Below are 26888 nucleotides of genomic sequence, written 5' to 3' on the forward strand. Positions count from 1 at the left end.
AGCAGTGGACGTAGCCAGACCAAAAAATGCTGGAAAACTACAAATTTCAGTATGCTGGGGCTCATGAAATACACAAATACTATGTGGAGGTGTACTTGGAAAACTAAACAGAAGTGCCTGTCTAATTCTCTACTATGCATTATAGCATCACTATTACATAAGTTTTAAAAATCAATGGAGAGTTTGACTTTTCCCAGATACTCTGAAAATAATTAAAGGATATGCAGAGTAAACTGTGTCACTGCTTGGAATATATTCTAGTCTTTCAGAAAGACAGTTAAAATGAGAGAAAGAGAGCAAGAAACTCCCAATACTTCATACTAAGGATTAAGGGCCTTAATATACTAAGGCCACTTGAGCATGTGCGGTGGCCATTTTGTTTTTGGCAGCCATTAAAAAAAATTTTTTTTTTAAATGGCTCCCCCCTTCAAGTGGTGCCCGGGGCACGTGCCCTGCCTGCCCTACCCTAGATATGCCCCTGCCAATTGGATGTTTTTCCTGGCTGTCTGCACTAAACAGCCTACCAGTTCTCCATCTCTCTCTCTCTCTAGGTAGAGTGTTGTGACATCTAAGGGATACAGAGTAGCAGTAGCAATAGCACTTACATTTATATACCGCTCTATAGCCGAAGCTCTCTAAGCAGTTTACAATGATTTCGCATATTGCCCCCAACATTCTGGGTACTCATTTTACCGACCTCGGAAGGATGGAAGGCTGAGTCAACCTTGAGCCCCTGGTCAGGATCGAACTTGTAACCTTTTGGTTACAGGGCGGAAGTTTTACCACTGCACCACCAGTACTCAAGAATTGAATCAAAGTTGCAGTTTTTACTTGAAAGGGGGGGGGGCAGTTCAAACAATAGCGTTTGTGGTGTTTTAAGAACAATAACCATAAGAGCAAGGAGAAAAATGATAATGGGATAAGCACATGCCGTGATTATCTTCTATTCTATGCTGGCCCAAATAGAATCTCACCAGCAGCTCTTAGTCAGCCTGTCTCTCTGCTCGGCACTGCTTTGTCTGATCTTGCTGTTGTCTTTTCCTCTGGTTGTTCTGAGAGTGATCCAATTCTTCTGTGCGATGTTCATCTCTCTTCTTTAGGCCCATTCACATGTGATGTTCAGCACTGGTATGATGAGTGTACAGTATACACAGGTACAGATCTGTACACAGGCACTATCATTCACATGTTACATTGAATACAGGTACAGAATTACACTTCCTTTCTGTACCAAGGGCTTTTGTGAATCAACTGCTCTTACTGCTTCCTAGCTGTAGCTGTTCCAGTTCTCCTTTTTTATCCCCGAAACTTTGCCCACCTCCTCTGGATTAGCCAATCATGGCAAATACAAACCAGATGGAACATAATGACCTCCAGACAGAAAAAACAAACCTGAGATGGATAAAAGGCCACGTTTGCTTAACCTTTTGTAGAAGGAACTCTAACAGGAGATGGGGGTCAGGCCGCCATTTTAAACATATCAAAATGTTGCACACGTACAACAAAATGGAGGTTTGGGCCATATCCTCCACAGAAATGAAAAAAGGATATTGTGGGGGCTGTGTCAAAGGCTTTGTAGAAGAAATCAAGACACACAACAATGGCTGCAGCATCTCCATGCTCTACTAAACTAGGAACTCCGTTGAAAAAGGAGGGGAGATTACTCTGGCATGACTTGTTCTTGACACATTCATGCTGGCTCCTATTAGTAATCACCAGATTCTTTCTTTCTGCAGTGCTCACAGTCTTCTGATAATATTTGCCCATTTAAACATTCAGCAAAACCAGGCAGTTACGTTTTAGAAGACTGTGTCACTTCAAGCTGCAGGTGTGTGATTTGTGTGATCCTCCCCACGAAAGGTCACCACACAGAGAAAGATAACAATTTAGGGAAATGATTACATTGAACCAAGGGTGCACATCACCCCAGCCAATTGAGGAGTTCCCCCCACAATTTACTGTCCCCTCACCGCCAAACTTAACAACCCATATCTACTCACAAAATGAATGCGTTGCTTGTCAAGCTTTCCCTCTGTCTGCACACCTGTGTTGGATCCTTCTCCCCAACACGCTAGGTTTCCACACCCAGAAAGTTCCCTTAAAATTATTATTTTAAAATCCCATCTTCAACCTGCAGCCTGGATGCAGAGCTTTGCCACTGAATTGTGTGAGTGTATGAACCAGCCTCTCCTTTGGAGGATTTGGAGGGTAGGGCTGGCTCGCAGAGTGCTGCTAGGGCAGAATGAGCACTCCTGCTTCTCATGGATTTGTGGATCCTGCCTCTTTGCAAAGCTTATCTTTGTGGCTCTAGAGATCCTGCTCAGGCCTACTTGAGAACATCTTGCAAGAGCTCTGTCATGAGGTTCCTTTGCACCCATGCCCCCAAATAAATGACACGACACAGGAAATGGATTAAAACTAGGGCGATAACTTTATTAACCTAGTTTCAACAGAGAGCTGCAATGTAGCCAAGCCACAGTGGAGCTGCCACCCCTAGGGTGCAGCACCGTATCCCCTCCTCTGACCTGCCATCATGGTGCTGGTGACCAAGGGGCTACTCTATTTAAAGGCACCGCTCCTAACATGGGCCAGATCAAAAACCCCTACCAGTGCAACAGTGTAGAGTAGGCAAAAAACCAGCCACCTCCAGGCCAATCTGGGTGGATGGGGAAAAGTCCTACTCGGCCCCAAAAGGCGGCCAGCTAATCCCACACTGTTACCCAGTGGGGTGAGCGGATGCCAAGGTGTTCCTGCAGAAAGCCAGCAGAGGTTGGGGACTGCTTTCATTAGCATGTCCTCATCCCTCTGGATGGCCCTATGGACCGAGGATAAGGGATGTGCTCACATCATTTTGGCGCCTCATTAGAGAGGTACCGAAACGATTCGCCTGGTTCAGATGTGCCGATTCAGGAACATCCCTACCAAGGATGCTGTCACAGCATGGTCCACTGTGTTTCCCAGGCTTGTTTCTTATACCCTGTCGGGAATGGATGCAAAAAACCAGCACCCCACACTGCATGCAGTGCTAGGAGAAGATGTGGTCTTGCACCCAGGCTCCAAATCAAGAGATGGGGCAGAGAGAAGAGTTGCAAACTCAGGCCACAACTATAGAAACTAGTTTGAAAGGAGTTCTGTAAACTAAGGTGTGGCTTCCACTCCTGGGGTGAAGCACTGCGGTGCAACCATGCCTCCCTGTTAAGGGGGTGGTTTTTGCCTCAGAGGTGAAGGCAAAACTCCTCTGAATGGAGAAGTATCCTCCCTTCCACACAGAAGGATCCTTTGGTCTTCTCCCAACACCTTGAATAGACTTGAGGCTTTGGGGAACCTAGCCAGAAAGGGAATGGGAATCTGGTGTGGGCTTGATCTCCTCAACCTCTTCCTGCCCACAATTCCCTTCACCCACGAGGGGAGATTTGTCAGTGTTGATGTGTACTGACCTGGCTGAGGTCGCCCTCTGCACTTACCTCGATAACAATGCCAAGTGGGATTCCGGGAAGTGCTCCTTTGCTGGTAGGATGGAGAGAGAAGGCAAAGATAACAAGTGTGAGCTTCAGATTGGCGGATCTGCTATGACTTAAATGTCATTTTCTCAATGACCCTCAGTTTCAACTACCTTGATTTCATGTTGATGTCTTTATCCAGTCCCCTGCCAAAGAGCTGCTGCCCAAAATGTGCTGGGTTTTCTTCATAAACACATGGGGTTCTGCACCAGCGGACTATATTAATTATTGCAGGGGTGGCCAACCTGAGGCTCTCTAGCTGTCATTGGACTACAACTCCCATCACCCCCGCTGCTGTTGTAGGGACTACAGTTCCAATAACCTCCTACCACAATACGTGGTGGCTGGAGATGATTGGACTACTGCTTCTATCATCCCCAGCTCCCATTTCTTATGATGGGGTGATGGGAGCTGTAGTCCCTCCACCAGCAGCTATGGATGATGAGAACTGTAGTCCAACAACAGCTGTAGAGTCTCAGGTGGGCCATCACTAGATCCTCTGTGGCTTTTCTCCTGGCTTTGGCTGTCTGCTGTGCTTACTGGGGGCTGCTGAGTAAGGGCATAGAGGCTGTGTGTCCCCCTTCCCCCCGCAAACTAATACTCTTGATAGGAAGGGAAACTTATAGCTTAATCGGAAGAGAGCGAAAGTGCCATTTTCTCTGAAGAGAAGGGAACTTGCTTAGCCCCTTCTCCCTGCGGCTGCAGCTGCTTCTCTTCCATGGTTGGCCAGAAGAGGTGCCAGTCAAGCTATCCTGTCTGATTGTTTCGGTACTCCCCTAAGCATTGCCCACCCCCTCACCCCAGGAGAAACAACTACCAGGCTGATTGCCACAGCCTGTATTTGATTGATTGATTGATTGATTGACTTTTACATTTTTCCTCTGGGAGGTGGGCAATGCTTGGCTAGACAGGATAGATTAACGCTTGGGGTAAGGGGGGTGCCCACCTGCCCTCCCCCCAGCTGTTGAGTGCCAGTGTCTGCTCCGCCCAAGTGCCACCTGGAGCTCCTGGTCAGACTCCCCCAAACAATCAGAAGATGGCTTCCAATCTTCCCTGGCCAATCGGGGAAGACAGGAAGCTGCAGTAGGAGGAAGGAGGGGTTGAAGCAAGCGCCCTTCTTCTCAGAGAAAATGGCTGTCTGTGGTTCTTCTGAGGAAGCTGTACAGATTGCTTCTTAGCAAGTGTCTGCATGGGCTTGGTTGCTCCCCTCAAGCCCCTTCGGACTGTTCCTGCCCAGTGAGCCTTTCCCCTCCTGTTGCCCAGTGAGGTTCTCTTTTTCTTGTACCCTCCCCCCCGCCCACAAGACACTTCCCCCCTTCTCTTGCCAAGTAGGTTCCCCCCCTTCTTCCTTCCCCTCCCTCACCACCCCTTTCCCCTTCTTTTGCCTGGCCAGTAGTATTTCTGTTTAGAGATTTAGCCATGTGCTTCCTATAAGAAAACACTCAGGCTCAAGCTTGTTCAGCTGCCAGGAGTTAGTTGCGCAGGTCAGCCTGGGCGCTTTCCAGATTAACCCTTATCACAGTGCCACTACAGATCTGCAAAGTGTGCTGCTGTATTGCCTGTGCATTGACATCACAGTCTCTGTGCTATCAGCAAGGTGTCGTTCACATTTCCAGTGCCTTCTTTCAGATTTTATTGCTTTATTACAGTCCTGCAACATGGTAAAAAGATTGCAGTATTTTTCCATTTTAGGGAGTTTGGGGCAAACTAGAAAAGACTGCTGCCCCTGCTGGTGGACTTGAGCAACACCCTTTCATTACGTTGTCAATTCAATCCCACGCTGAAGCATTTTACGGAGGTTGTAACTGTAATCTGGAAAGCGCCCAGCAGTGGAAAAGTGCTTGCACTGGCCCTGAATGGGGTGCTTTATCTTCCCAGAAACTGGGGGAAGTCCCACTTTGGAATTAATAACTGGGATCTACTGAAATGAATTACAAGAATGCGACACAGCCTGCAAGGGGTCCGATGGGCTGCACACCACCCCAGAGTGTCCTAACAAAGCGCAGTTTGAATATAAAAGATAGAAACATTTTAAATATATATGAAATGAAATGCTTACCATCAACTTAAGACCCTCCACCTTACATATAAATGGAAGCAGTGGAGGGCAGCACACCAGTGTCCCATGGAGTCCAGTAGGGCTGCCCCACCTCCACTGGCACTCTCCCCTACCAAGCTCCCCATCCATCCTGGCTTGGTCCAGCTCTTGTCTTCTCCAGCCCTCCACAGAATTAGAGCTGGGATGCAGCCAATCCCTTCTGCATAGCCCCTTTGTTCCCTAGACACACCCACATCCAAGACTTCTTAGGATCCATCCCCAAATCGGGTTCACCATGAATTTGCACCCAAATTGGGGGAAATGGGGAAAGGAACTGAGCAATTCAAAAACAAAAATACAAAACCAGTAACTGATACTGACTTTAACCATGGTTCAGGCGTGAGGCAAGTCCTTGGGTAAAACAGCGTTGATCTCAACAGCATTTTCCACTCTTGGGATGCTCCATCTAGAGCTGCCCCATCCTCCTGGGATTCTGCATTTCTCTTGCATTCACTGGCTGTAGTTACTTCTACAGGAGTTCTCCTCGTTTCTCGGCGAGCCATTTAATCCCTACCCTGAGGGAAATCAAGGGAGGGGGGCAGGACTAAACTGTGGCCAGTTGCAGGAAGGAGGCAGGACTGGCCCAGAGCCAGGGGGGTGGGTGCAGAAGTGCGGGTGTGGCGCTGTCCTGGGGCTGGCTGCAGAAGGGGGGTGCGGGACAGCCCCGGTTCTGGCTGCAGAAGGGGGGTGCGGGACAGCCCCGGTTCCGGCTGCAGAAGGGGGGTGCGGGACAGCCCCGGTTCCGGCTGCAGAAGGGGGGTGCGGGACAGCCCCGGTTCCGGCTGCAGAAGGGGGGTACGGGACAGCCCCGGGGCCGGCTGCAGAAGGGGGGTACGGGACAGCCCCGGTTCCGGCTGCAGAAGGGGGGTGCGGGACTGTCCCGGGGCCGGCTGCAGAAGGGGGGTGCGGGACTGTCCCGGGGCCGGCTGCAGAAGGGGGGTGCGGGACTGTCCCGGGGCCGGCTGCAGAAGGGGGGTGCGGGACTGTCCCGGGGCCGGCTGCAGAAGGGGGGTGCGGGACTGTCCCGGGGCCGGCTGCAGAAGGGGGGTGCGGGTCTGTCCCGGGGCCGGCTGCAGAAGGGGTGTGTGGGACCGTCCCGGGGCCGGCTGCAGAAGGGGGGTGCGGGACCGTCCCAGGACCGGCTGCAGAAAGGGGGTGCGGGACCATCCCGGGGCCGGCTGCAGAGGGGGGGTGCAGGACCGTCCCGGGGTTGGCTGCAGAAGGGGTGTGTGGGACCATCCCGGGGCTGGCTGCAGAAGGGGGGAGTGGGTCCGTCCCGGGGCTGGCTGCAGAAGGGGTGTGTGGGGCCGTCTCGGGGCTGGCTGCAGAAGGGGGGTGTGGGTCTTTCCCGGGGCTGGCTGCAGAAGGAGGTCAGGACTGAAGTTGGTCCGGCTGCAGAAGGGGGTGGGTGGGACTGTCCTGGTTCTGGCTGCAGAAGTGGGGAGGTCCTCCTGAAATGCCAGCCTGTCATCATTATCTCCTTATTAACCAAAGTTAATATATAGACTATTCTTATTTCTGAACTAGTGCTATTCAATGGTGTAAAATTTCATTTTGAAGTGGATAATGGGATTTTCCTCAGGGCAGGGAAGTAGTATATGGGCAGCCTGGTCCTTCTGGCATATATGTAGGAAAATGACAAAACAGAGAAAGCTTTTGCTTACATCTAGGTACTATCCATTATTACAATCTAAGCAGTTTCTCAAATAAAACCAAAACCAAATACCAAAATAAAACAGCAACCAATTAGGGACATAATTAAATTTAATTTAACATATCAGCTGAAATGATGAAGCAGAAAAGGTCTACAGTACTTAGACACTGGGAAAACTGTCCCTCTTTCTAGGACTCTCACTCACCACTTTCAGCATTACATCGGTGGACCTGCTGCTTAAATGGCTTATTTTCTTAATGACTTTTAGTTTTAACTAGGGATGTGCAGAACGCCCAGGAAAAGGTTCGCTGTGAAACAGGGCATTTCAAGCAGTTCATTCTCACCAGAGAACACCCTACAAAAAGGGGTCTTCTTCGAGATCAACCCAGAACCAACCAGTTTTGCGGCAAGTGGGTTTGCTGTTTCGAGCAGCGATTGTGGGTGCCATTTTGGAGGGCTGTTTTAGTGTTTTCCCCTTTCTTGTTGGTTTTCTGGCATTGCCTTCCAATTGGCTTGTGATCTCCTTGTTCCTTGGTTGGCTTGTCATCATACAAAATCAAGTGTCGTCAGGGGCCACTGTGCTCCCGCTGGCTGGGGGGAGGGAGGGGGAGCCAAAAGGAGGGAGTTTCAAAGTGTATTGAAGGGGCTGCTCGACAGAGAGAGCCACACTCTTAGAGGATATCAGAGGAGGAAGACTGCAGCAGAGCAGAGAGTGGTGGCAGAGAGACTGTGCCAGTGTCTGGCTTGCTCTCTTTTTATTTTCCTTACCAACTGCTTATTTTACTATTATTTTAAAAATTGCACCAGCAGCCCTAGTGGTAGTGGGTTTAACTGGGTGCTGCTGTGGGTTTAAATTCTGTTTCTTTGTGGCTCCCCCCCCCTCTCCACTTCTGACATGTAACAGCCCTCAGTGCCTTTGATAATAAGGATGCTGAGAGTTCTCCCCACCTTCCCCTTTGGCAGCCCCTTGCTGTCTGCTGCTGTGTGCTTGGGCAATTTTTGTTTTTGTAAGCTGTGGTTGCCCAACCTGCCAGGCTCTCTCTTTTCCCCAGGTGTCTCCAGGATTTATTTATGTTATTTTTCAAGCTTTTTCTTTTAGTCTTTGGGTGGATGGGTGCCCAACTGCCCACCCCACTAGCTGTTAGGTGCCAGTTTCTGCTCGGCTCAAGTGCTGCCTGGAGCTCCTGGTCAAGAAGAAGACGCCGAGTCATGTAGCCCCCAAACAACCAGAAGACAGAATATCTTATCTGGCACCTTTTCTGACCTATCAGGGAAGACCAGAGGCTACACCAGGAGGAAGGAGAGCTTCTCCCTTCTTCTCAGAGAAAATGGCTGTTTGTGGTTCTTCTGAGGAAGCTGTAAAGATCCCTCCTAAGCAAGTATCTGCGTTGGCTTGGTTGCTCCCAAGCCCTCACTGACTGTTCCTGCCCAGTGGGCTTTTCTTCTCTTGTCATCCACCCCACAACCCAGCTATGTCTTTTCCCTTCTGTTACCCAGTTAGGGTCTCTTTTTCTTGTACCCGCTCCCCTCCGCAGAGACACCTCTTCTCTTCTTGACTACTACACCTTCTTTCAAAGTCCGCTCTTTCCTTGCCGGATCCTGCTTTATCTTTACGCATCTTGACCTTACACCAGATTGATCAAAGGAAACACCACTTGTCCCCCAAATCTTTCATGGTCCTGTTTTGGTGCCTCTTTTTCTATAGATAGAAGGAAAAAACAGATACATCCAGTTGTGTAAGCAGTTAACTCACAGTTCCCGGGAATGGGTGATGTGCAGCCTGGCACACAAGCAGGGAGGAGGGACTGTGTGACTTTGTAACTCTTTCCAGTCACACTCATGATCCACAAATATTACAAATGTTGATAGGCTATTGTCAACCAAAAAGGATTCTCAATGTGATTTACATTGCCAAAGGAATGAGAAGAGAGTTCCCTGTCCAGAAGGAAATTGGGACACAATCTATGCAGCAGCACAGCAGAGAGACCAGCAATAGCCCCAGAAGGATGCTATGTTGAGTTGATTAGGGGACAGTTGCTCCCCATCCTGCTAAATAGAAGAGAGTCACCACTTTACAAAGTGGTGCTTTGCTCAGTGGGCAGGGGTGAAGTCCAAACTGTGTGCCACAAGAAGGACTCACAGTAGCCACTTAATGGAGCAGCGGGGAAATGACTTGACTAGCAAGCCAGAGGTTGCCGGATCGAATCCCCGCTGGTATATTCCCCAGACTATGAGAAACACCTAGATCGGGCAGCAGTGATATAGGAGATGCTGAAAGGCATCGTCTCACACTGCACGGAGGATGGCAATGATAAACACCTACCAAAGACAACCACAAAGACACCAACTCGACGGCACACTTTACACCCCCACACATGACACCATCAACAGCCAAGGTGTTGAATAGGGACACCCACCTGCCCCACCACTAAATATGAAATTGAAAACTACCCACAAAGGTACCTCTTTGCCCAGTCAGCAGGGCTGATTTTGGCATAAGGGAGACCCTGGAAGGGAGACTGTGCTGGACTGAATAGAGGCAATTGCTCTCCATGTGCCCAACAGAAGAGTCTTGACATTAAAAGGCAACTCTAGGCCCGGTTAACAGGGGTCCCGCTATTAGCAGATAAAGCAAATTTTATAGAAACCCCCTTAGTCTCCTCCAAAGGGAATAGAGGGAGGGCAGGGCTCCCTTGAAACTCACCACTGGATGAAGTGGGCCACAGCCCAGAAGAGAAGCCCCTTCCATCATGATGAGCACGACTCCCCTGGCAGGATGCTGAAAGTGCCCAGGAGTTGCCTGTTGGGGTCCTTGAAGCCTTTAACTGCATCTGGAGAATAAACGTTCTGCTAACCCTGTCAGAGGAAAGCAGAGAAGAGAGGAAGCAGCTCCTCTCCCAGATCCCAGAAACTGCTTCAGAAAGAGCAGAAACTGACTCCCAAGAAACCTCTGAGCAGTTGACAGTTAAGAGGACAGTTAGGTGATGTCATAAAGAGGGTGATGTCAGAAAGAGAACAAAGAGTTTGAAAAAGACCAGTGAGGCTTGCTTAGAAAGCAGGTAGTTTCCCCAAAGCATTGAGAACCACAAGTATAAAATACAAATTTTAAAATATTTTAAAAGGTGCCTCTTTGCCCAGTTAGCAGGGGTTAGGGTTATAGATATAGATAGCCATTGACCAAGGTGTAACTTACCAGAATACATGTGTAAGATTTGAGCCCTCTTCAGTCGCTATTGTACACAGCTACAGTGCACCCAGGTACAAAGGGTACAGGTATCCACCAGCTACCCCCACCCACCCACTATGCCAACCTGCTCCATAGTGTGCTCTTCCCAAGTCCAGTATTTGTCTGCAGAGGCTTATGCGTTGCTATATCTGGGGGAGTTTCTTTCCATGGTCTGGAAAATCTGGCAGCCAGCATTCCAAATCATGGGCAGATGCTTTCCTTGGGTTTGGCATTTGTCTCTGTCTTCAAGGAGAGCCAGGGGTGTGGCTGTGCATGCCCATTGGCCAGCTGGAGGGCATAGCATCTGGTCGAGAGTATGGAATGTAGGCTCAAGTGCCAGCCCACTCTTCTGGTGTTGCTGGCAATGAGTCCCCCATTTTTAAAGTCCGCTGCTCCTTTTCCCACTACCCCATGTGTCCCAAGGCTCATGGACCACCACAGGAAGTGGGGGAGGGCTCCCTGGCACACTCACATTTTCCTGAACCCAGGTACACAGCAGAAAAGGAGATTCTTACAACTTGGACTATAATAGCATAACAGGACTGTTTGTGATGGGGCTGGGCTAAGGCAGAGGAAGGGCCAGCATGGTGTAGTGGTTAGAGTGCTGGACTAGGACCAGGGAGACCAGAGTTCAAATCCCCATTCAGCCATGAAACTAGCAGGGTAACTCTGGGCCAGTCACTTCTCTCTCAGCCTAACCAACTTCACAGGGTTGTTGTGAAAGAGAAACTCAAGTATGTAGTACACCGCTCTGGGCTCCTTGGAGGAAGATTGGGATATAAATGTTAATAATAATAATAATAATAATAATAATAGCACCTCAACACCATAGGGGCCACAGAAATCACCATCAGCCAATTACAAAAAGCAGCTTTACTGGGAACAGCCTATATTCTGCGACGATATCTATAACCATTGACAATAAAATTCTGGCATCCCAGGTCCTTGGGAAGGACTCGATGTCTGGATAAAACAAACCAGTCAATAACACCTGTCTGACTGTGTAAACAAGAAATAATAAAAATATTATTATTATTATTATTATTATTATTATTATTATTATTAACAACAACAACAACAATAACTGAGGAGAAAGAGAAACAAAATATTCTTGACATCCCCTTTCTCTCACTTCTACTTGCATCTGTGCATTTCCCTGGCTCCAGTTTAAAAAAACAACAAACATATATGCCTGCTATCGATATAAATACCTCCTGGATGGAACCCCTCTTTTTTGAAGATGTCCTTCAATCAGGAGACAACAGCATGCCAGTGAGTTGGGGATGTGGGAGGGGGAAGAGTGAGTTGTCTCCTAGCCAGTGGAATCCACCACCCTCAGGGGCCCAGGGACATCCCCACCACCACCGTGCCTTGTTCAACTACAACTGCACCCCTGCTGAGGAAATATGCCTACAGGCACCCAGAGAATTCACAGCAGAAGTGAGAATCAAATTAGGGGCCTCCAGATCATGCATCCTCACCACTGGGCGGCACTCCATGCTGCAGTCTCAGCAAGATAGGGCTGGGTAGAGGATCAAACAATGTATCAAATAATGTGAAAAATGGTACGCAGGTATAGGTGGAGGGAAGTCCAAAAGGCACTGAAAACAGAAAGTGGCTTGTGTGTAATATAGTTATTTATTGAGAGCAGGTTAATAGACAATCATATGGTGGCAGCAAAAGAAAGTAATAACGTATTAAATTCCATGATCATGGTAACACAATTGATCTAAAAATAATTTTAAAAATCACCTCCCTAGATTTGGGAGGAGCACTGGAGAAGGTTTCTGACACCTGGTAAGCAAAAACTGGAGATCCCAGCAGTGTGTGCACTCCCATGAAGCATGTCATGTGAACTTAGGATTTTTCACCAGTCTCTGGTTGGTGCTGCAAAAACCCAACATTTAAGCCAAGATCATGAATCTTGGAGTTGAACTCAGGTTTTCGATGTCAGCTTAATGTCGTTTTTCTGCGGGGTCAACTGGAGATCAGCGAAAAATCCAGACTTTATATAATTCTGAATTTATACAAATCTTGAGTTGTATAACTCTCTGTGTATGTGCAGATGCTGCCGAGACCTCCAGGTTTCATTTACTGGACATGGGATTGATCGTGTGAAGTGGACCTAAGTTATTCAATTGTACTACTCAGGAGTTACTCTAAAGGACTACTTAATTTTAATAGAACTTCCGTCAAGCAATTTAGTCAGGAAGTCAGCACTGTTACCAAAGACCTACCACAGAGTCCTCAGTAGAACAGTCATGCAAAACAGCTCCCTACGAGCAACTTTGTTAATTTGCCTGCCTTCCAGCCACTCTTCAATCCAAATACTTCACCTTCTTTTCTTCACATTTCAGATTTTAAATGTAGGGGATATCACATTCTCAACCACCTCTTTGAAGCTCTAAATGCACCTTCCAAATAACAAATGGGAAATACCCTCAATCTAATATTATTTTATAAAGCCTAAAAACTCTACATACATCATATGGAGTCTACATAATGTCAAAGCACTACAGAAAACATCTCAAGGCAAAGCCAAAGCTAAGCACACAATCAAGCACACTGTGAGTAGTCTTGACCAGGCCAGGTCCACAATCATGAGAGGGGAGCAGGAGTGTAGCTACTGTATATTTGAGCAGATGGGTTCAAAGAATCCGGGGCCCCAGTTCCTGACAGCCCCCCAGATCCACCTCTCCTTATTTCCTTCATTATCTCCTTCACTCTTGAGTGTCCACCGAGGAGAGGGACGAACACAGGCCCCCTCTCCCCTAGCTACATTCCTGGTAGGAAGGTTTGTAGGGGTCGGTCCCCCTTAGGGGAGATCTAGACCCCTTCTTTGCATGTTCAACTTTTAAAAAGGTATTTAACATGTTATTGGATCAAATGGCACTGTTGGAACTTAGACAAAAAGAGAGATTTTTAAGGTTCAGAGGCATTCCAGAAAGAGCTGGTCAAGACATCAAAAAACTACTTGGGGAGGAGCTTGCATAGCTTTTGGGAATTTCAGCTGAAGAGATGGAGCCACAGATTGAGGTAGCTTTTTGTTTAAACTCGGATTTTGCTACAAGGAATAAATTAATTAAAGATTGTTTGGCGCAATTCACTTCAAAATCAATTATTGAGCGAATTGTTCAGGCTCATTTTGATACAGCCCTTACTACTGAAACCCAGCAGACAAAAATTTTGAAAGAAATACCAGCCAGAATTCTAAGAAAACGCAAGGATTACAAATTTTTGACAGATGCTTTGAAGTCCAACGGAATACGTTTTAGGTGGGAAATACTGGAGGGAGTTTCTTTCTTCTATAAGGGCAAGAAGAATAGATTCACCGAGCTCCTCAAAGTGAAAGAATTCTGGCGGAAACACACAAAAAAAACTTATCTTCTGAGCATTCGGCTCCCTCAACACATAATTCAAATTAGACCAGATGGCTAACAGAGATTACAGGATTTTGTCTTGGAACATTAATGGGTTAAACACAAAAGCAAAAAGAAACAGAGTCTTTCATTTTCTTAAGAAACAAAATTTGGATATTGTATGTTTACAGGAGACACATATTAGAAAGCAAGATAAAAATTTTAGTTAACAATGCTCTTGGACAAGAATTTGTTTCCTCAGACAAGAAAAAAAGGGGGGGGGGGTAGTATTTTATGTTAAACAACAATTTGAACCTAAATTGATTTTTAAAGATGAAGAAGGTAGGCTACTAGCACTGGAAATTCTAATCTCTGGAATTAAAACGGTGATAATTGGAATCTATGCCCCTAATGAAAAGAAAGTTGAATTTTATATTTATTTGGATCAAAAGATGGCTGAGCTAGCAAATGTCAACTTGATTATACTGGGAGACTTTAATGGTGTTATTTCTACATCTTTGGACAGAAAATCAGATATTTTGGAAAGGAATTTACAAGGTAAACTTCCTAAAGCATTTTTTGATTTAGCAGAACACATGGACCTTTACGATTTGTGGAGAATTAAAAATTCAAATGCAAAAGAATATACTTATTTCTCTGAAAGATATCAATCACATTCAAGGATAGATATGGTTTGGACATCTAAAGCTATTATACCATGTATGAAAAGCAATGGCAGAAGGATATAACTAATTTTGTTTGGCAAGGGAAAAGACCAAGAATTAATTTTAAGAATTTAACAGATGCGAAGGAAAGAGGTGGTCTTACTTTGCCGGATTTAAGGTTGTATTTTGATGCTGTTTGTTTGACGTGGCTAAAGAATGGATAACATTAAGAAACCCTAGAATACTTGATTTGGAAGGATTTGATAGAAGGTTTGGATGGCATTCATATCTGTGGTATGAAAAAAGCAAAATACATAAAGATTTTTTAAACCACTATGTGAGAAGGAGTTTAATGAGGGTGTGGCTAAAATATAAAAATTGGTTGGAACCTAAAACTCCGCTATGGGTATCCCCGATTGAAGCTTTATCACATAAAGAAGTAAATATGCAAATGCATTGGGGTACCTATAGGGATTTGTTACATTTTCAGGGAAAGGATTATAAGTTAAAAAGTTTAACTGAAATACAAAATTTGGTTAGAGATTGGTTTCAGTATCATCAGTTAAATGAGATATATAAGAAAGATTTTAAATTTGGATTTGAGGATCAGACTTCAAATTTTGAGAAGGAATTATGTGAAAATGATGAAAAATTAGTTTCTAAAATGTATAAACTGTTACTTCTGTAGGAGACAAGAGAGGAAGTGGTTAAAACGACCATGATAAAGTGGGCTCAAGATGTGGGTCATAATATAGAAATGGCAGTCTGGGAAAAACTATGGAAAACTGATTTAAAATTTACTGCATGTTATGCTTTAAAAGAAAATTTATGTGTTATTACAGTTTAATACATTGTTTTAAATGTATTATTATTTATTTTTACATTTTATATCCCACTCTTCCTCCAAGGAGCCCAGAGCGGTGTACTACATACTTAGGTTCCTCCATACAGGGTACAACCCTGTGAAGTAGGTTAGGCTGAGAGAGAAGTGACTGGCCCAGAGTCACCTAGCTAGTATCATGGCTAAATGGGGATTTGAACTCACGTCTCCCCAGTCCTAGTCCAGCACTCTAGCCACTACACCACGCTGGCTCTTTGCCAGCTCCTTAGTCTACTAGTATTTAGGTTTTTGCTTGATTTACATTGATTTAGGACACTACCATCCAAATTCCACAGTCATAAAATGTTTGAATACAGGCCTGACCAGCCTGATCCTATCAAGAGTGCTCAGAGGGCCTTACTCCCAAGTAAATGCACACACACAATGGTAGGCTGTGAGGCTGTTCTCATGTGTAGCCTAACCCGGGCTAGGGATGCTCAATATGAGTTAGGCTGTGAGTGAAAACCGCCGGGATCAGGCCTGATCCCAGTGGGGCAGCACCATCTAGCCCTGCTTTCAAACCTGTTAGCTGAGGTTAAGGGATCAAGTGCTCCCTTAACCTGAGCTAACTGCTCGTGTGTTTGCTGGGGCTACGAGTCCCAGCCTCAGATCAATCTGTCCCGCTCCGCACTGCAAAGAGCACGGCTGATCATGTGGGAGTTAGCTCCATGCTCCCACCGAGTAACCAATGATCATCTGGGGGGAAGGCAAGGTTTGGGAAGTCTTCCCCCCAACCATCCACCTCCCCAGTAGGTCACGTGAATGCCCCTATGTTTGCTAACTAAAGTGTGCTGTCAAGTCGATTTCGACTCCTGGCGCTCACAGAGCCCTGTGGTTGTCTTTGGTAGAATACAGGAGGGGTTTACCATTGCCTCCTCCCGTGCAGTATGAGATGATGCCTTTCATCATCTTCCTATATTGCTGCTGTCTGATATAGTATCAGCGGGGATCCGAACCAGCAACCGTTTGCTTGTTAGTCAAGCATTTCCCTGCTGCGCCACTTAAGGTGACTGTTTGCTAACAACTATTGATATAAATCTCATAAACTGGAAGACTGGCAACAAACATGTTGGTCCTCCATGGATAATTTATACAACCCAACTCCATGTATGTTTCTTCAGAAGTAAACCCCACAGAGTTCTATAGGACTTTCAGTTTCTGGTAAGTGTGCATAGAATTGCAACCCTAAAGTACAAAGAGCTAGAATCTTCCCTTGAAAAACTTGTGAGTCGATTTTTCCCATTCATTCATTCATTCATTCATTCATTCGATTTCTATACTGCTCTTCCAAAAATGGCTCAGGGAAATAATAAATAAATAAGATGGATCCCTGTCCCCAAAGGGCTCAGAGTCTAAAAAGAAACACAAGTTAGACACCAGCAACAGTCACTGGAGGTACTGTGCTGGGGGTGGATAGGGCCAGTTATCCTCCCCCTGCTAAATAGCACTTACTTAGCAATAGCACTTACATTTATATACCGCTCTATAGCCGGAGCTCTCTAAGCGGTTTACAATGATTTAGCATATTGCCCCCAACATTCTGGGTACTCATTTTACCGACCTCGGAAGGATGGAAGGCTGAGTCAACCTTGAGCCCCTGGTCAGGATTGAACTTGTAACCTTCTGGTTACAGGGCGGCAGTTTTACCACTGCGCCACCAGGGGCTCTTTATAAATAAAGAATAATAAATAAATAAAGAGAATCACCACATTAAAAGGTTAGCAGGAGTAACAGCCCTATTTCCCACTATACAGTACAGTATATGCAGAGGGGAAATGCTTGACTAACAAGCAGATGGTTGCCGGTTCAAATCCCCACTCGGTACTATATTGGGCAGCAGCGATATAGGAAGATGCTGAAAGGCATCATCTCATACTACGCGGGAGGAGGCAATGGTAAACCCCTCCTGTATTCTACCAAAGAAAACCACAGGGCTCTGTGGGCCTCCACACTATGGAGCAGGTTGGCATAGTGGGTGGGTGGGGGTAGCTGGTGGATACCTGTACCCTTTGTACCTGGGTGCACTGTAGCTGTGTACAGTAGCGACTGAAGAGGGCTCAAATCTTACACATGTACTCTGGTAAGTTACACCTTGGTCAATGTCATGTGCTCTCTCTCTCTCTCTCTCTCTCTCTCTCTCTCTCTCTCTCTCTCTCTCTCTCTCAACTTGGCAGTGCCTGGAACAATATAAAACAAATTGAGTTCAGTTGTAGGGACCCATAGGGGGACACCTCACCAGCGTAATTTGTGATATAAACCACCCCAGTTCAAGATGGCGGATGCGTATATGTATGAGGTGCAAGTGGGCTAACTTATGAACTGCCCCAGATGGTATAAAGATATGATAAATAAATACAATATTTTAAAATTTGTATTTTATACTTGTGATTCTCAATGCTTTGGGGAAACTACCTGCTTTCTAAGCAAGCCTCACTGGTCTTTTTCAAACTCTTTGTTCTCTTTCTGACATCACCCTCTTTATGACATCACCTAACTGTCCTCTTAACTGTCAACTGCTCAGAGGTTTCTTGGGAGTCAGTTTCTGCTCTTTCTGAAGCAGTTTCTGGGATCTGGGAGAGGAGCTGCTTCCTCTCTTCTCTGCTTTCCTCTGACAGGGTTAGCAGAACGTTTATTCTCCAGATGCAGTTAAAGGCTTCAAGGACCCCAACAGGCAACTCCTGGGCACTTTCAGCATCCTGCCAGGGGAGTCGTGCTCATCATGATGGAAGGGGCTTCTCTTCTGGGCTGTGGCCCACTTCATCCAGTGGTGAGTTTCAAGGGAGCCCTGCCCTCCCTCTATTCCCTTTGGAGGAGACTAAGGGGGTTTCTATAAAATTTGCTTTATCTGCTAATAGCGGGACCCCTGTTAACCGGGCCTAGAGTTGCCTTTTAATGTCAAGACTCTTCTGTTGGGCACATGGAGAGCAATTGCCTCTATTCAGTCCAGCACAGTCTCCCTTCCAGGGTCTCCCTTATGCCAAAATCAGCCCTGCTGACTGGGCAAAGAGGTACCTTTGTGGGTAGTTTTCAATTTCATATTTAGTGGTGGGGCAGGTGGGTGTCCCTATTCAACACCTTGGCTGTTGATGGTGTCATGTGTGGGGGTGTAAAGTGTGCCGTCGAGTTGGTGTCTTTGTGGTTGTCTTTGGTAGGTGTTTATCATTGCCATCCTCCGTGCAGTGTGAGACGATGCCTTTCAGCATCTCCTATATCACTGCTGCCCGATCTAGGTGTTTCTCATAGTCTGGGGAATATACCAGCGGGGATTCGATCCGGCAACCTCTGGCTTGCTAGTCAAGTCATTTCCCCGCTGCTCCATTAAGTGGCTACTGTGAGTCCTTCTTGTGGCACACAGTTTGGACTTCACCCCTGCCCACTGAGCAAAGCACCACTTTGTAAAGTGGTGACTCTCTTCTATTTAGCAGGATGGGGAGCAACTGTCCCCTAATCAACTCAACATAGCATCCTTCTGGGGCTATTGCTGGTCTCTCTGCTGTGCTGCTGCATAGATTGTGTCCCAATTTCCTTCTGGACAGGGAACTCTCTTCTCATTCCTTTGGCAATGTAAATCACATTGAGAATCCTTTTTGGTTGACAATAGCCTATCAACATTTGTAATATTTGTGGATCATGAGTGTGACTGGAAAGAGTTACAAAGTCACACAGTCCCTCCTCCCTGCTTGTGTGCCAGGCTGCACATCACCCATTCCCGGGAACTGTGAGTTAACTGCTTACACAACTGGATGTATCTGTTTTTTCCTTCTATCTATAGAAAAAGAGGCACCAAAACAGGACCATGAAAGATTTGGGGGACAAGTGGTGTTTCCTTTGATCAATCTGGTGTAAGGTCAAGATGCGTAAAGATAAAGCAGGATCCGGCAAGGAAAGAGCGGACTTTGAAAGAAGGTGTAGTAGTCAAGAAGAGAAGAGGTGTCTCTGCGGAGGGGAGCGGGTACAAGAAAAAGAGACCCTAACTGGGTAACAGAAGGGAAAAGACATAGCTGGGTTGTGGGGTGGATGACAAGAGAAGAAAAGCCCACTGGGCAGGAACAGTCAGTGAGGGCTTGGGAGCAACCAAGCCAACGCAGATACTTGCTTAGGAGGGATCTTTACAGCTTCCTCAGAAGAACCACAAACAGCCATTTTCTCTGAGAAGAAGGGAGAAGCTCTCCTTCCTCCTGGTGTAGCCTCTGGTCTTCCCTGATAGGTCAGAAAAGGTGCCAGATAAGATATTCTGTCTTCTGGTTGTTTGGGGGCTACATGACTCGGCGTCTTCTTCTTGACCAGGAGCTCCAGGCAGCACTTGAGCCGAGCAGAAACTGGCACCTAACAGCTAGTGGGGTGGGCAGTTGGGCACCCATCCACCCAAAGACTAAAAGAAAAAGCTTGAAAAATAACATAAATAAATCCTGGAGACACCTGGGGAAAAGAGAGAGCCTGGCAGGTTGGGCAACCACAGCTTACAAAAACAAAAATTGCCCAAGCACACAGCAGCAGACAGCAAGGGGCTGCCAAAGGGGAAGGTGGGGAGAACTCTCAGCATCCTTATTATCAAAGGCACTGAGGGCTGTTACATGTCAGAAGTGGAGAGGGGGGGGGAGCCACAAAGAAACAGAATTTAAACCCACAGCAGCACCCAGTTAAACCCACTACCACTAGGGCTGCTGGTGCAATTTTTAAAATAATAGTAAAATAAGCAGTTGGTAAGGAAAATAAAAAGAGAGCAAGCCAGACACTGGCACAGTCTCTCTGCCACCACTCTCTGCTCTGCTGCAGTCTTCCTCCTCTGATATCCTCTAAGAGTGTGGCTCTCTCTGTCGAGCAGCCCCTTCAATACACTTTGAAACTCCCTCCTTTTGGCTCCCCCTCCCTCCCCCCAGCCAGCGGGAGCACAGTGGCCCCTGACGACACTTGATTTTGTATGATGACAAGCCAACCAAGGAACAAGGAGATCACAAGCCAATTGGAAGGCAATGCCAGAAAACCAACAAGAAAGGGGAAAACACTAAAACAGCCCTCCAAAATGGCACCCACAATCGCTGCTCGAAACAGCAAACCCACTTGCCGCAAAACTGGTTGGTTCTGGGTTGATCTCGAAGAAGACCCCTTTTTGTAGGGTGTTCTCTGGTGAGAATGAACTGCTTGAAATGCCCTGTTTCACAGCGAACCTTTTCCTGGGCGTTCTGCACATCCCTAGTTAAAACTAAAAGTCATTAAGAAAATAAGCCATTTAAGCAGCAGGTCCACCGATGTAATGCTGAAAGTGGTGAGTGAGAGTCCTAGAAAGAGGGACAGTTTTCCCAGTGTCTAAGTACTGTAGACCTTTTCTGCTTCATCATTTCAGCTGATATGTTAAATTAAATTTAATTATGTCCCTAATTGGTTGCTGTTTTATTTTGGTATTTGGTTTTGGTTTTATTTGAGAAACTGCTTAGATTGTAATAATGGATAGTACCTAGATGTAAGCAAAAGCTTTCTCTGTTTTGTCATTTTCCTACATATATGCCAGAAGGACCAGGCTGCCCATATACTACTTCCCTGCCCTGAGGAAAATCCCATTATCCACTTCAAAATGAAATTTTACACCATTGAATAGCACTAGTTCAGAAATAAGAATAGTCTATATATTAACTTTGGTTAATAAGGAGATAATGATGACAGGCTGGCATTTCAGGAGGACCTCCCCACTTCTGCAGCCAGAACCAGGACAGTCCCACCCACCCCCTTCTGCAGCCGGACCAACTTCAGTCCTGACCTCCTTCTGCAGCCAGCCCCGGGAAAGACCCACACCCCCCTTCTGCAGCCAGCCCCGAGACGGCCCCACACACCCCTTCTGCAGCCAGCCCCGGGACGGACCCACTCCCCCCTTCTGCAGCCAGCCCCGGGATGGTCCCACACACCCCTTCTGCAGCCAACCCCGGGACGGTCCTGCACCCCCCCTCTGCAGCCGGCCCCGGGATGGTCCCGCACCCCCTTTCTGCAGCCGGTCCTGGGACGGTCCCGCACCCCCCTTCTGCAGCCGGCCCCGGGACGGTCCCACACACCCCTTCTGCAGCCGGCCCCGGGACAGACCCGCACCCCCCTTCTGCAGCCGGCCCCGGGACAGTCCCGCACCCCCCTTCTGCAGCCGGCCCCGGGACAGTCCCGCACCCCCCTTCTGCAGCCGGCCCCGGGACAGTCCCGCACCCCCCTTCTGCAGCCGGCCCCGGGACAGTCCCGCACCCCCCTTCTGCAGCCGGCCCCGGGACAGTCCCGCACCCCCCTTCTGCAGCCGGAACCGGGGCTGTCCCGTACCCCCCTTCTGCAGCCGGCCCCGGGGCTGTCCCGTACCCCCCTTCTGCAGCCGGAACCGGGGCTGTCCCGCACCCCCCTTCTGCAGCCGGAACCGGGGCTGTCCCGCACCCCCCTTCTGCAGCCGGAACCGGGGCTGTCCCGCACCCCCCTTCTGCAGCCAGAACCGGGGCTGTCCCGCACCCCCCTTCTGCAGCCAGCCCCAGGACAGCGCCACACCCGCACTTCTGCACCCACCCCCCTGGCTCTGGGCCAGTCCTGCCTCCTTCCTGCAACTGGCCACAGTTTAGTCCTGCCCCCCTCCCTTGATTTCCCTCAGGGTAGGGATTAAATGGCTCGCCGAGAAACGAGGAGAACTCCTGTAGAAGTAACTACAGCCAGTGAATGCAAGAGAAATGCAGAATCCCAGGAGGATGGGGCAGCTCTAGATGGAGCATCCCAAGAGTGGAAAATGCTGTTGAGATCAACGCTGTTTTACCCAAGGACTTGCCTCACGCCTGAACCATGGTTAAAGTCAGTATCAGTTACTGGTTTTGTATTTTTGTTTTTGAATTGCTCAGTTCCTTTCCCCATTTCCCCCAATTTGGGTGCAAATTCATGGTGAACCCGATTTGGGGATGGATCCTAAGAAGTCTTGGATGTGGGTGTGTCTAGGGAACAAAGGGGCTATGCAGAAGGGATTGGCTGCATCCCAGCTCTAATTCTGTGGAGGGCTGGAGAAGACAAGAGCTGGACCAAGCCAGGATGGATGGGGAGCTTGGTAGGGGAGAGTGCCAGTGGAGGTGGGGCAGCCCTACTGGACTCCATGGGACACTGGTGTGCTGCCCTCCACTGCTTCCATTTATATGTAAGGTGGAGGGTCTTAAGTTGATGGTAAGCATTTCATTTCATATATATTTAAAATGTTTCTATCTTTTATATTCAAACTGCGCTTTGTTAGGACACTCTGGGGTGGTGTGCAGCCCATCGGACCCCTTGCAGGCTGTGTCACATTCTTGTAATTCATTTCAGTAGATCCCAGTTATTAATTCCAAAGTGGGACTTCCCCCAGTTTCTGGGAAGATAAAGCACCCCATTCAGGGCCAGTGCAAGCACTTTTCCACTGCTGGGCGCTTTCCAGATTACAGTTACAACCTCCGTAAAATGCTTCAGCGTGGGATTGAATTGACAACGTAATGAAAGGGTGTTGCTCAAGTCCACCAGCAGGGGCAGCAGTCTTTTCTAGTTTGCCCCAAACTCCCTAAAATGGAAAAATACTGCAATCTTTTTACCATGTTGCAGGACTGTAATAAAGCAATAAAATCTGAAAGAAGGCACTGGAAATGTGAACGACACCTTGCTGATAGCACAGAGACTGTGATGTCAATGCACAGGCAATACAGCAGCACACTTTGCAGATCTGTAGTGGCACTGTGATAAGGGTTAATCTGGAAAGCGCCCAGGCTGACCTGCGCAACTAACTCCTGGCAGCTGAACAAGCTTGAGCCTGAGTGTTTTCTTATAGGAAGCACATGGCTAAATCTCTAAACAGAAATACTACTGGCCAGGCAAAAGAAGGGGAAAGGGGTGGTGAGGGAGGGGAAGGAAGAAGGGGGGGAACCTACTTGGCAAGAGAAGGGGGGAAGTGTCTTGTGGGCGGGGGGGAGGGTACAAGAAAAAGAGAACCTCACTGGGCAACAGGAGGGGAAAGGCTCACTGGGCAGGAACAGTCCGAAGGGGCTTGAGGGGAGCAACCAAGCCCATGCAGACACTTGCTAAGAAGCAATCTGTACAGCTTCCTCAGAAGAACCACAGACAGCCATTTTCTCTGAGAAGAAGGGCGCTTGCTTCAACCCCTCCTTCCTCCTACTGCAGCTTCCTGTCTTCCCCGATTGGCCAGGGAAGATTGGAAGCCATCTTCTGATTGTTTGGGGGAGTCTGACCAGGAGCTCCAGGTGGCACTTGGGCGGAGCAGACACTGGCACTCAACAGCTGGGGGGAGGGCAGGTGGGCACCCCCCTTACCCCAAGCGTTAATCTATCCTGTCTAGCCAAGCATTGCCCACCTCCCAGAGGAAAAATGTAAAAGTCAATCAATCAATCAATCAATCAAATACAGGCTGTGGCAATCAGCCTGGTAGTTGTTTCTCCTGGGGTGAGGGGGTGGGCAATGCTTAGGGGAGTACCGAAACAATCAGACAGGATAGCTTGACTGGCACCTCTTCTGGCCAACCATGGAAGAGAAGCAGCTGCAGCCGCAGGGAGAAGGGGCTAAGCAAGTTCCCTTCTCTTCAGAGAAAATGGCACTTTCGCTCTCTTCCGATTAAGCTATAAGTTTCCCTTCCTATCAAGAGTATTAGTTTGCGGGGGGAAGGGGGACACACAGCCTCTATGCCCTTACTCAGCAGCCCCCAGTAAGCACAGCAGACAGCCAAAGCCAGGAGAAAAGCCACAGAGGATCTAGTGATGGCCCACCTGAGACTCTACAGCTGTTGTTGGACTACAGTTCTCATCATCCATAGCTGCTGGTGGAGGGACTACAGCTCCCATCACCCCATCATAAGAAATGGGAGCTGGGGATGATAGAAGCAGTAGTCCAATCATCTCCAGCCACCACGTATTGTGGTAGGAGGTTATTGGAACTGTAGTCCCTACAACAGCAGCGGGGGTGATGGGAGTTGTAGTCCAATGACAGCTAGAGAGCCTCAGGTTGGCCACCCCTGCAATAATTAATATAGTCCGCTGGTGCAGAACCCCATGTGTTTATGAAGAAAACCCAGCACATTTTGGGCAGCAGCTCTTTGGCAGGGGACTGGATAAAGACATCAACATGAAATCAAGGTAGTTGAAACTGAGGGTCATTGAGAAAATGACATTTAAGTCATAGCAGATCCGCCAATCTGAAGCTCACACTTGTTATCTTTGCCTTCTCTCTCCATCCTACCAGCAAAGGAGCACTTCCCGGAATCCCACTTGGCATTGTTATCGAGGTAAGTGCAGAGGGCGACCTCAGCCAGGTCAGTACACATCAACACTGACAAATCTCCCCTCGTGGGTGAAGGGAATTGTGGGCAGGAAGAGGTTGAGGAGATCAAGCCCACACCAGATTCCCATTCCCTTTCTGGCTAGGTTCCCCAAAGCCTCAAGTCTATTCAAGGTGTTGGGAGAAGACCAAAGGATCCTTCTGTGTGGAAGGGAGGATACTTCTCCATTCAGAGGAGTTTTGCCTTCACCTCTGAGGCAAAAACCACCCCCTTAACAGGGAGGCATGGTTGCACCGCAGTGCTTCACCCCAGGAGTGGAAGCCACACCTTAGTTTACAGAACTCCTTTCAAACTAGTTTCTATAGTTGTGGCCTGAGTTTGCAACTCTTCTCTCTGCCCCATCTCTTGATTTGGAGCCTGGGTGCAAGACCACATCTTCTCCTAGCACTGCATGCAGTGTGGGGTGCTGGTTTTTTGCATCCATTCCCGACAGGGTATAAGAAACAAGCCTGGGAAACACAGTGGACCATGCTGTGACAGCATCCTTGGTAGGGATGTTCCTGAATCGGCACATCTGAACCAGGCGAATCGTTTCGGTACCTCTCTAATGAGGCGCCAAAATGATGTGAGCACATCCCTTATCCTCGGTCCATAGGGCCATCCAGAGGGATGAGGACATGCTAATGAAAGCAGTCCCCAACCTCTGCTGGCTTTCTGCAGGAACACCTTGGCATCCGCTCACCCCACTGGGTAACAGTGTGGGATTAGCTGGCCGCCTTTTGGGGCCGAGTAGGACTTTTCCCCATCCACCCAGATTGGCCTGGAGGTGGCTGGTTTTTTGCCTACTCTACACTGTTGCACTGGTAGGGGTTTTTGATCTGGCCCATGTTAGGAGCGGTGCCTTTAAATAGAGTAGCCCCTTGGTCACCAGCACCATGATGGCAGGTCAGAGGAGGGGATACGGTGCTGCACCCTAGGGGTGGCAGCTCCACTGTGGCTTGGCTACATTGCAGCTCTCTGTTGAAACTAGGTTAATAAAGTTATCGCCCTAGTTTTAATCCATTTCCTGTGTCGTGTCATTTATTTGGGGGCATGGGTGCAAAGGAACCTCATGACAGAGCTCTTGCAAGATGTTCTCAAGTAGGCCTGAGCAGGATCTCTAGAGCCACAAAGATAAGCTTTGCAAAGAGGCAGGATCCACAAATCCATGAGAAGCAGGAGTGCTCATTCTGCCCTAGCAGCACTCTGCGAGCCAGCCCTACCCTCCAAATCCTCCAAAGGAGAGGCTGGTTCATACACTCACACAATTCAGTGGCAAAGCTCTGCATCCAGGCTGCAGGTTGAAGATGGGATTTTAAAATAATAATTTTAAGGGAACTTTCTGGGTGTGGAAACCTAGCGTGTTGGGGAGAAGGATCCAACACAGGTGTGCAGACAGAGGGAAAGCTTGACAAGCAACGCATTCATTTTGTGAGTAGATATGGGTTGTTAAGTTTGGCGGTGAGGGGACAGTAAATTGTGGGGGGAACTCCTCAATTGGCTGGGGTGATGTGCACCCTTGGTTCAATGTAATCATTTCCCTAAATTGTTATCTTTCTCTGTGTGGTGACCTTTCGTGGGGAGGATCACACAAATCACACACCTGCAGCTTGAAGTGACACAGTCTTCTAAAACGTAACTGCCTGGTTTTGCTGAATGTTTAAATGGGCAAATATTATCAGAAGACTGTGAGCACTGCAGAAAGAAAGAATCTGGTGATTACTAATAGGAGCCAGCATGAATGTGTCAAGAACAAGTCATGCCAGAGTAATCTCCCCTCCTTTTTCAACGGAGTTCCTAGTTTAGTAGAGCATGGAGATGCTGCAGCCATTGTTGTGTGTCTTGATTTCTTCTACAAAGCCTTTGACACAGCCCCCACAATATCCTTTTTTCATTTCTGTGGAGGATATGGCCCAAACCTCCATTTTGTTGTACGTGTGCAACATTTTGATATGTTTAAAATGGCGGCCTGACCCCCATCTCCTGTTAGAGTTCCTTCTACAAAAGGTTAAGCAAACGTGGCCTTTTATCCATCTCAGGTTTGTTTTTTCTGTCTGGAGGTCATTATGTTCCATCTGGTTTGTATTTGCCATGATTGGCTAATCCAGAGGAGGTGGGCAAAGTTTCGGGGATAAAAAAGGAGAACTGGAACAGCTACAGCTAGGAAGCAGTAAGAGCAGTTGATTCACAAAAGCCCTTGGTACAGAAAGGAAG

The 26888-nt window shown here is 47.8% G+C and overlaps 2 protein-coding genes across 29 annotated transcripts in view; one reads left to right on the forward strand and one right to left on the reverse strand.

The window, feature by feature from the left end:
• Positions 1–2408: 2408 nt before the first annotated feature.
• LOC128322706 (basic proline-rich protein-like) overlaps positions 2409–26888 on the reverse strand; it is a 34429-nt gene continuing 9949 nt past the window's right edge. For 2 of the 17 annotated variants that reach the window (XM_053244487.1, XM_053244485.1), the window contains exons 2-4: positions 9957–10108; positions 8818–8951; positions 6124–7214 (exon numbers count right to left, since the gene is read on the reverse strand). In XM_053244487.1, coding sequence (XP_053100462.1) covers positions 6143–7072 — 930 coding nt within the window. In that variant the 5' untranslated portion in view covers positions 7073–7214; positions 8818–8951; positions 9957–10108 and the 3' untranslated portion in view covers positions 6124–6142. The other 15 variants (XM_053244495.1, XM_053244493.1, XR_008305895.1 and 12 more) reach the window with 14 other exon arrangements.
• Positions 17899–25697, forward strand: LOC128322709 (basic proline-rich protein-like). Of its 12 annotated transcripts, none has more exons than XR_008305897.1 (4): positions 17899–18149; positions 19155–19360; positions 21993–22186; positions 24599–25697. XR_008305897.1 is itself a non-coding variant. In XM_053244501.1 (3 exons), exon 3 carries the CDS (start codon positions 21034–21036, stop codon positions 21961–21963), a length of 930 nt encoding a protein of 309 aa, XP_053100476.1. In that variant the 5' UTR covers positions 17899–18149; positions 19155–19360; positions 20892–21033; the 3' UTR covers positions 21964–21982. The 12 variants fall into 12 exon arrangements, 8 of the variants coding, with proteins under 8 accessions (XP_053100476.1, XP_053100478.1, XP_053100474.1 ...); XR_008305898.1 differs by having other exon boundaries at positions 19155–19288; XR_008305899.1 differs by lacking the exon at positions 21993–22186 and having other exon boundaries at positions 19155–19288.

Source organism: Hemicordylus capensis, chromosome 4 (genome assembly GCF_027244095.1).
Source record: "Hemicordylus capensis ecotype Gifberg chromosome 4, rHemCap1.1.pri, whole genome shotgun sequence".
In the NCBI taxonomy this organism is placed as follows: domain Eukaryota; kingdom Metazoa; phylum Chordata; class Lepidosauria; order Squamata; family Cordylidae; genus Hemicordylus; species Hemicordylus capensis.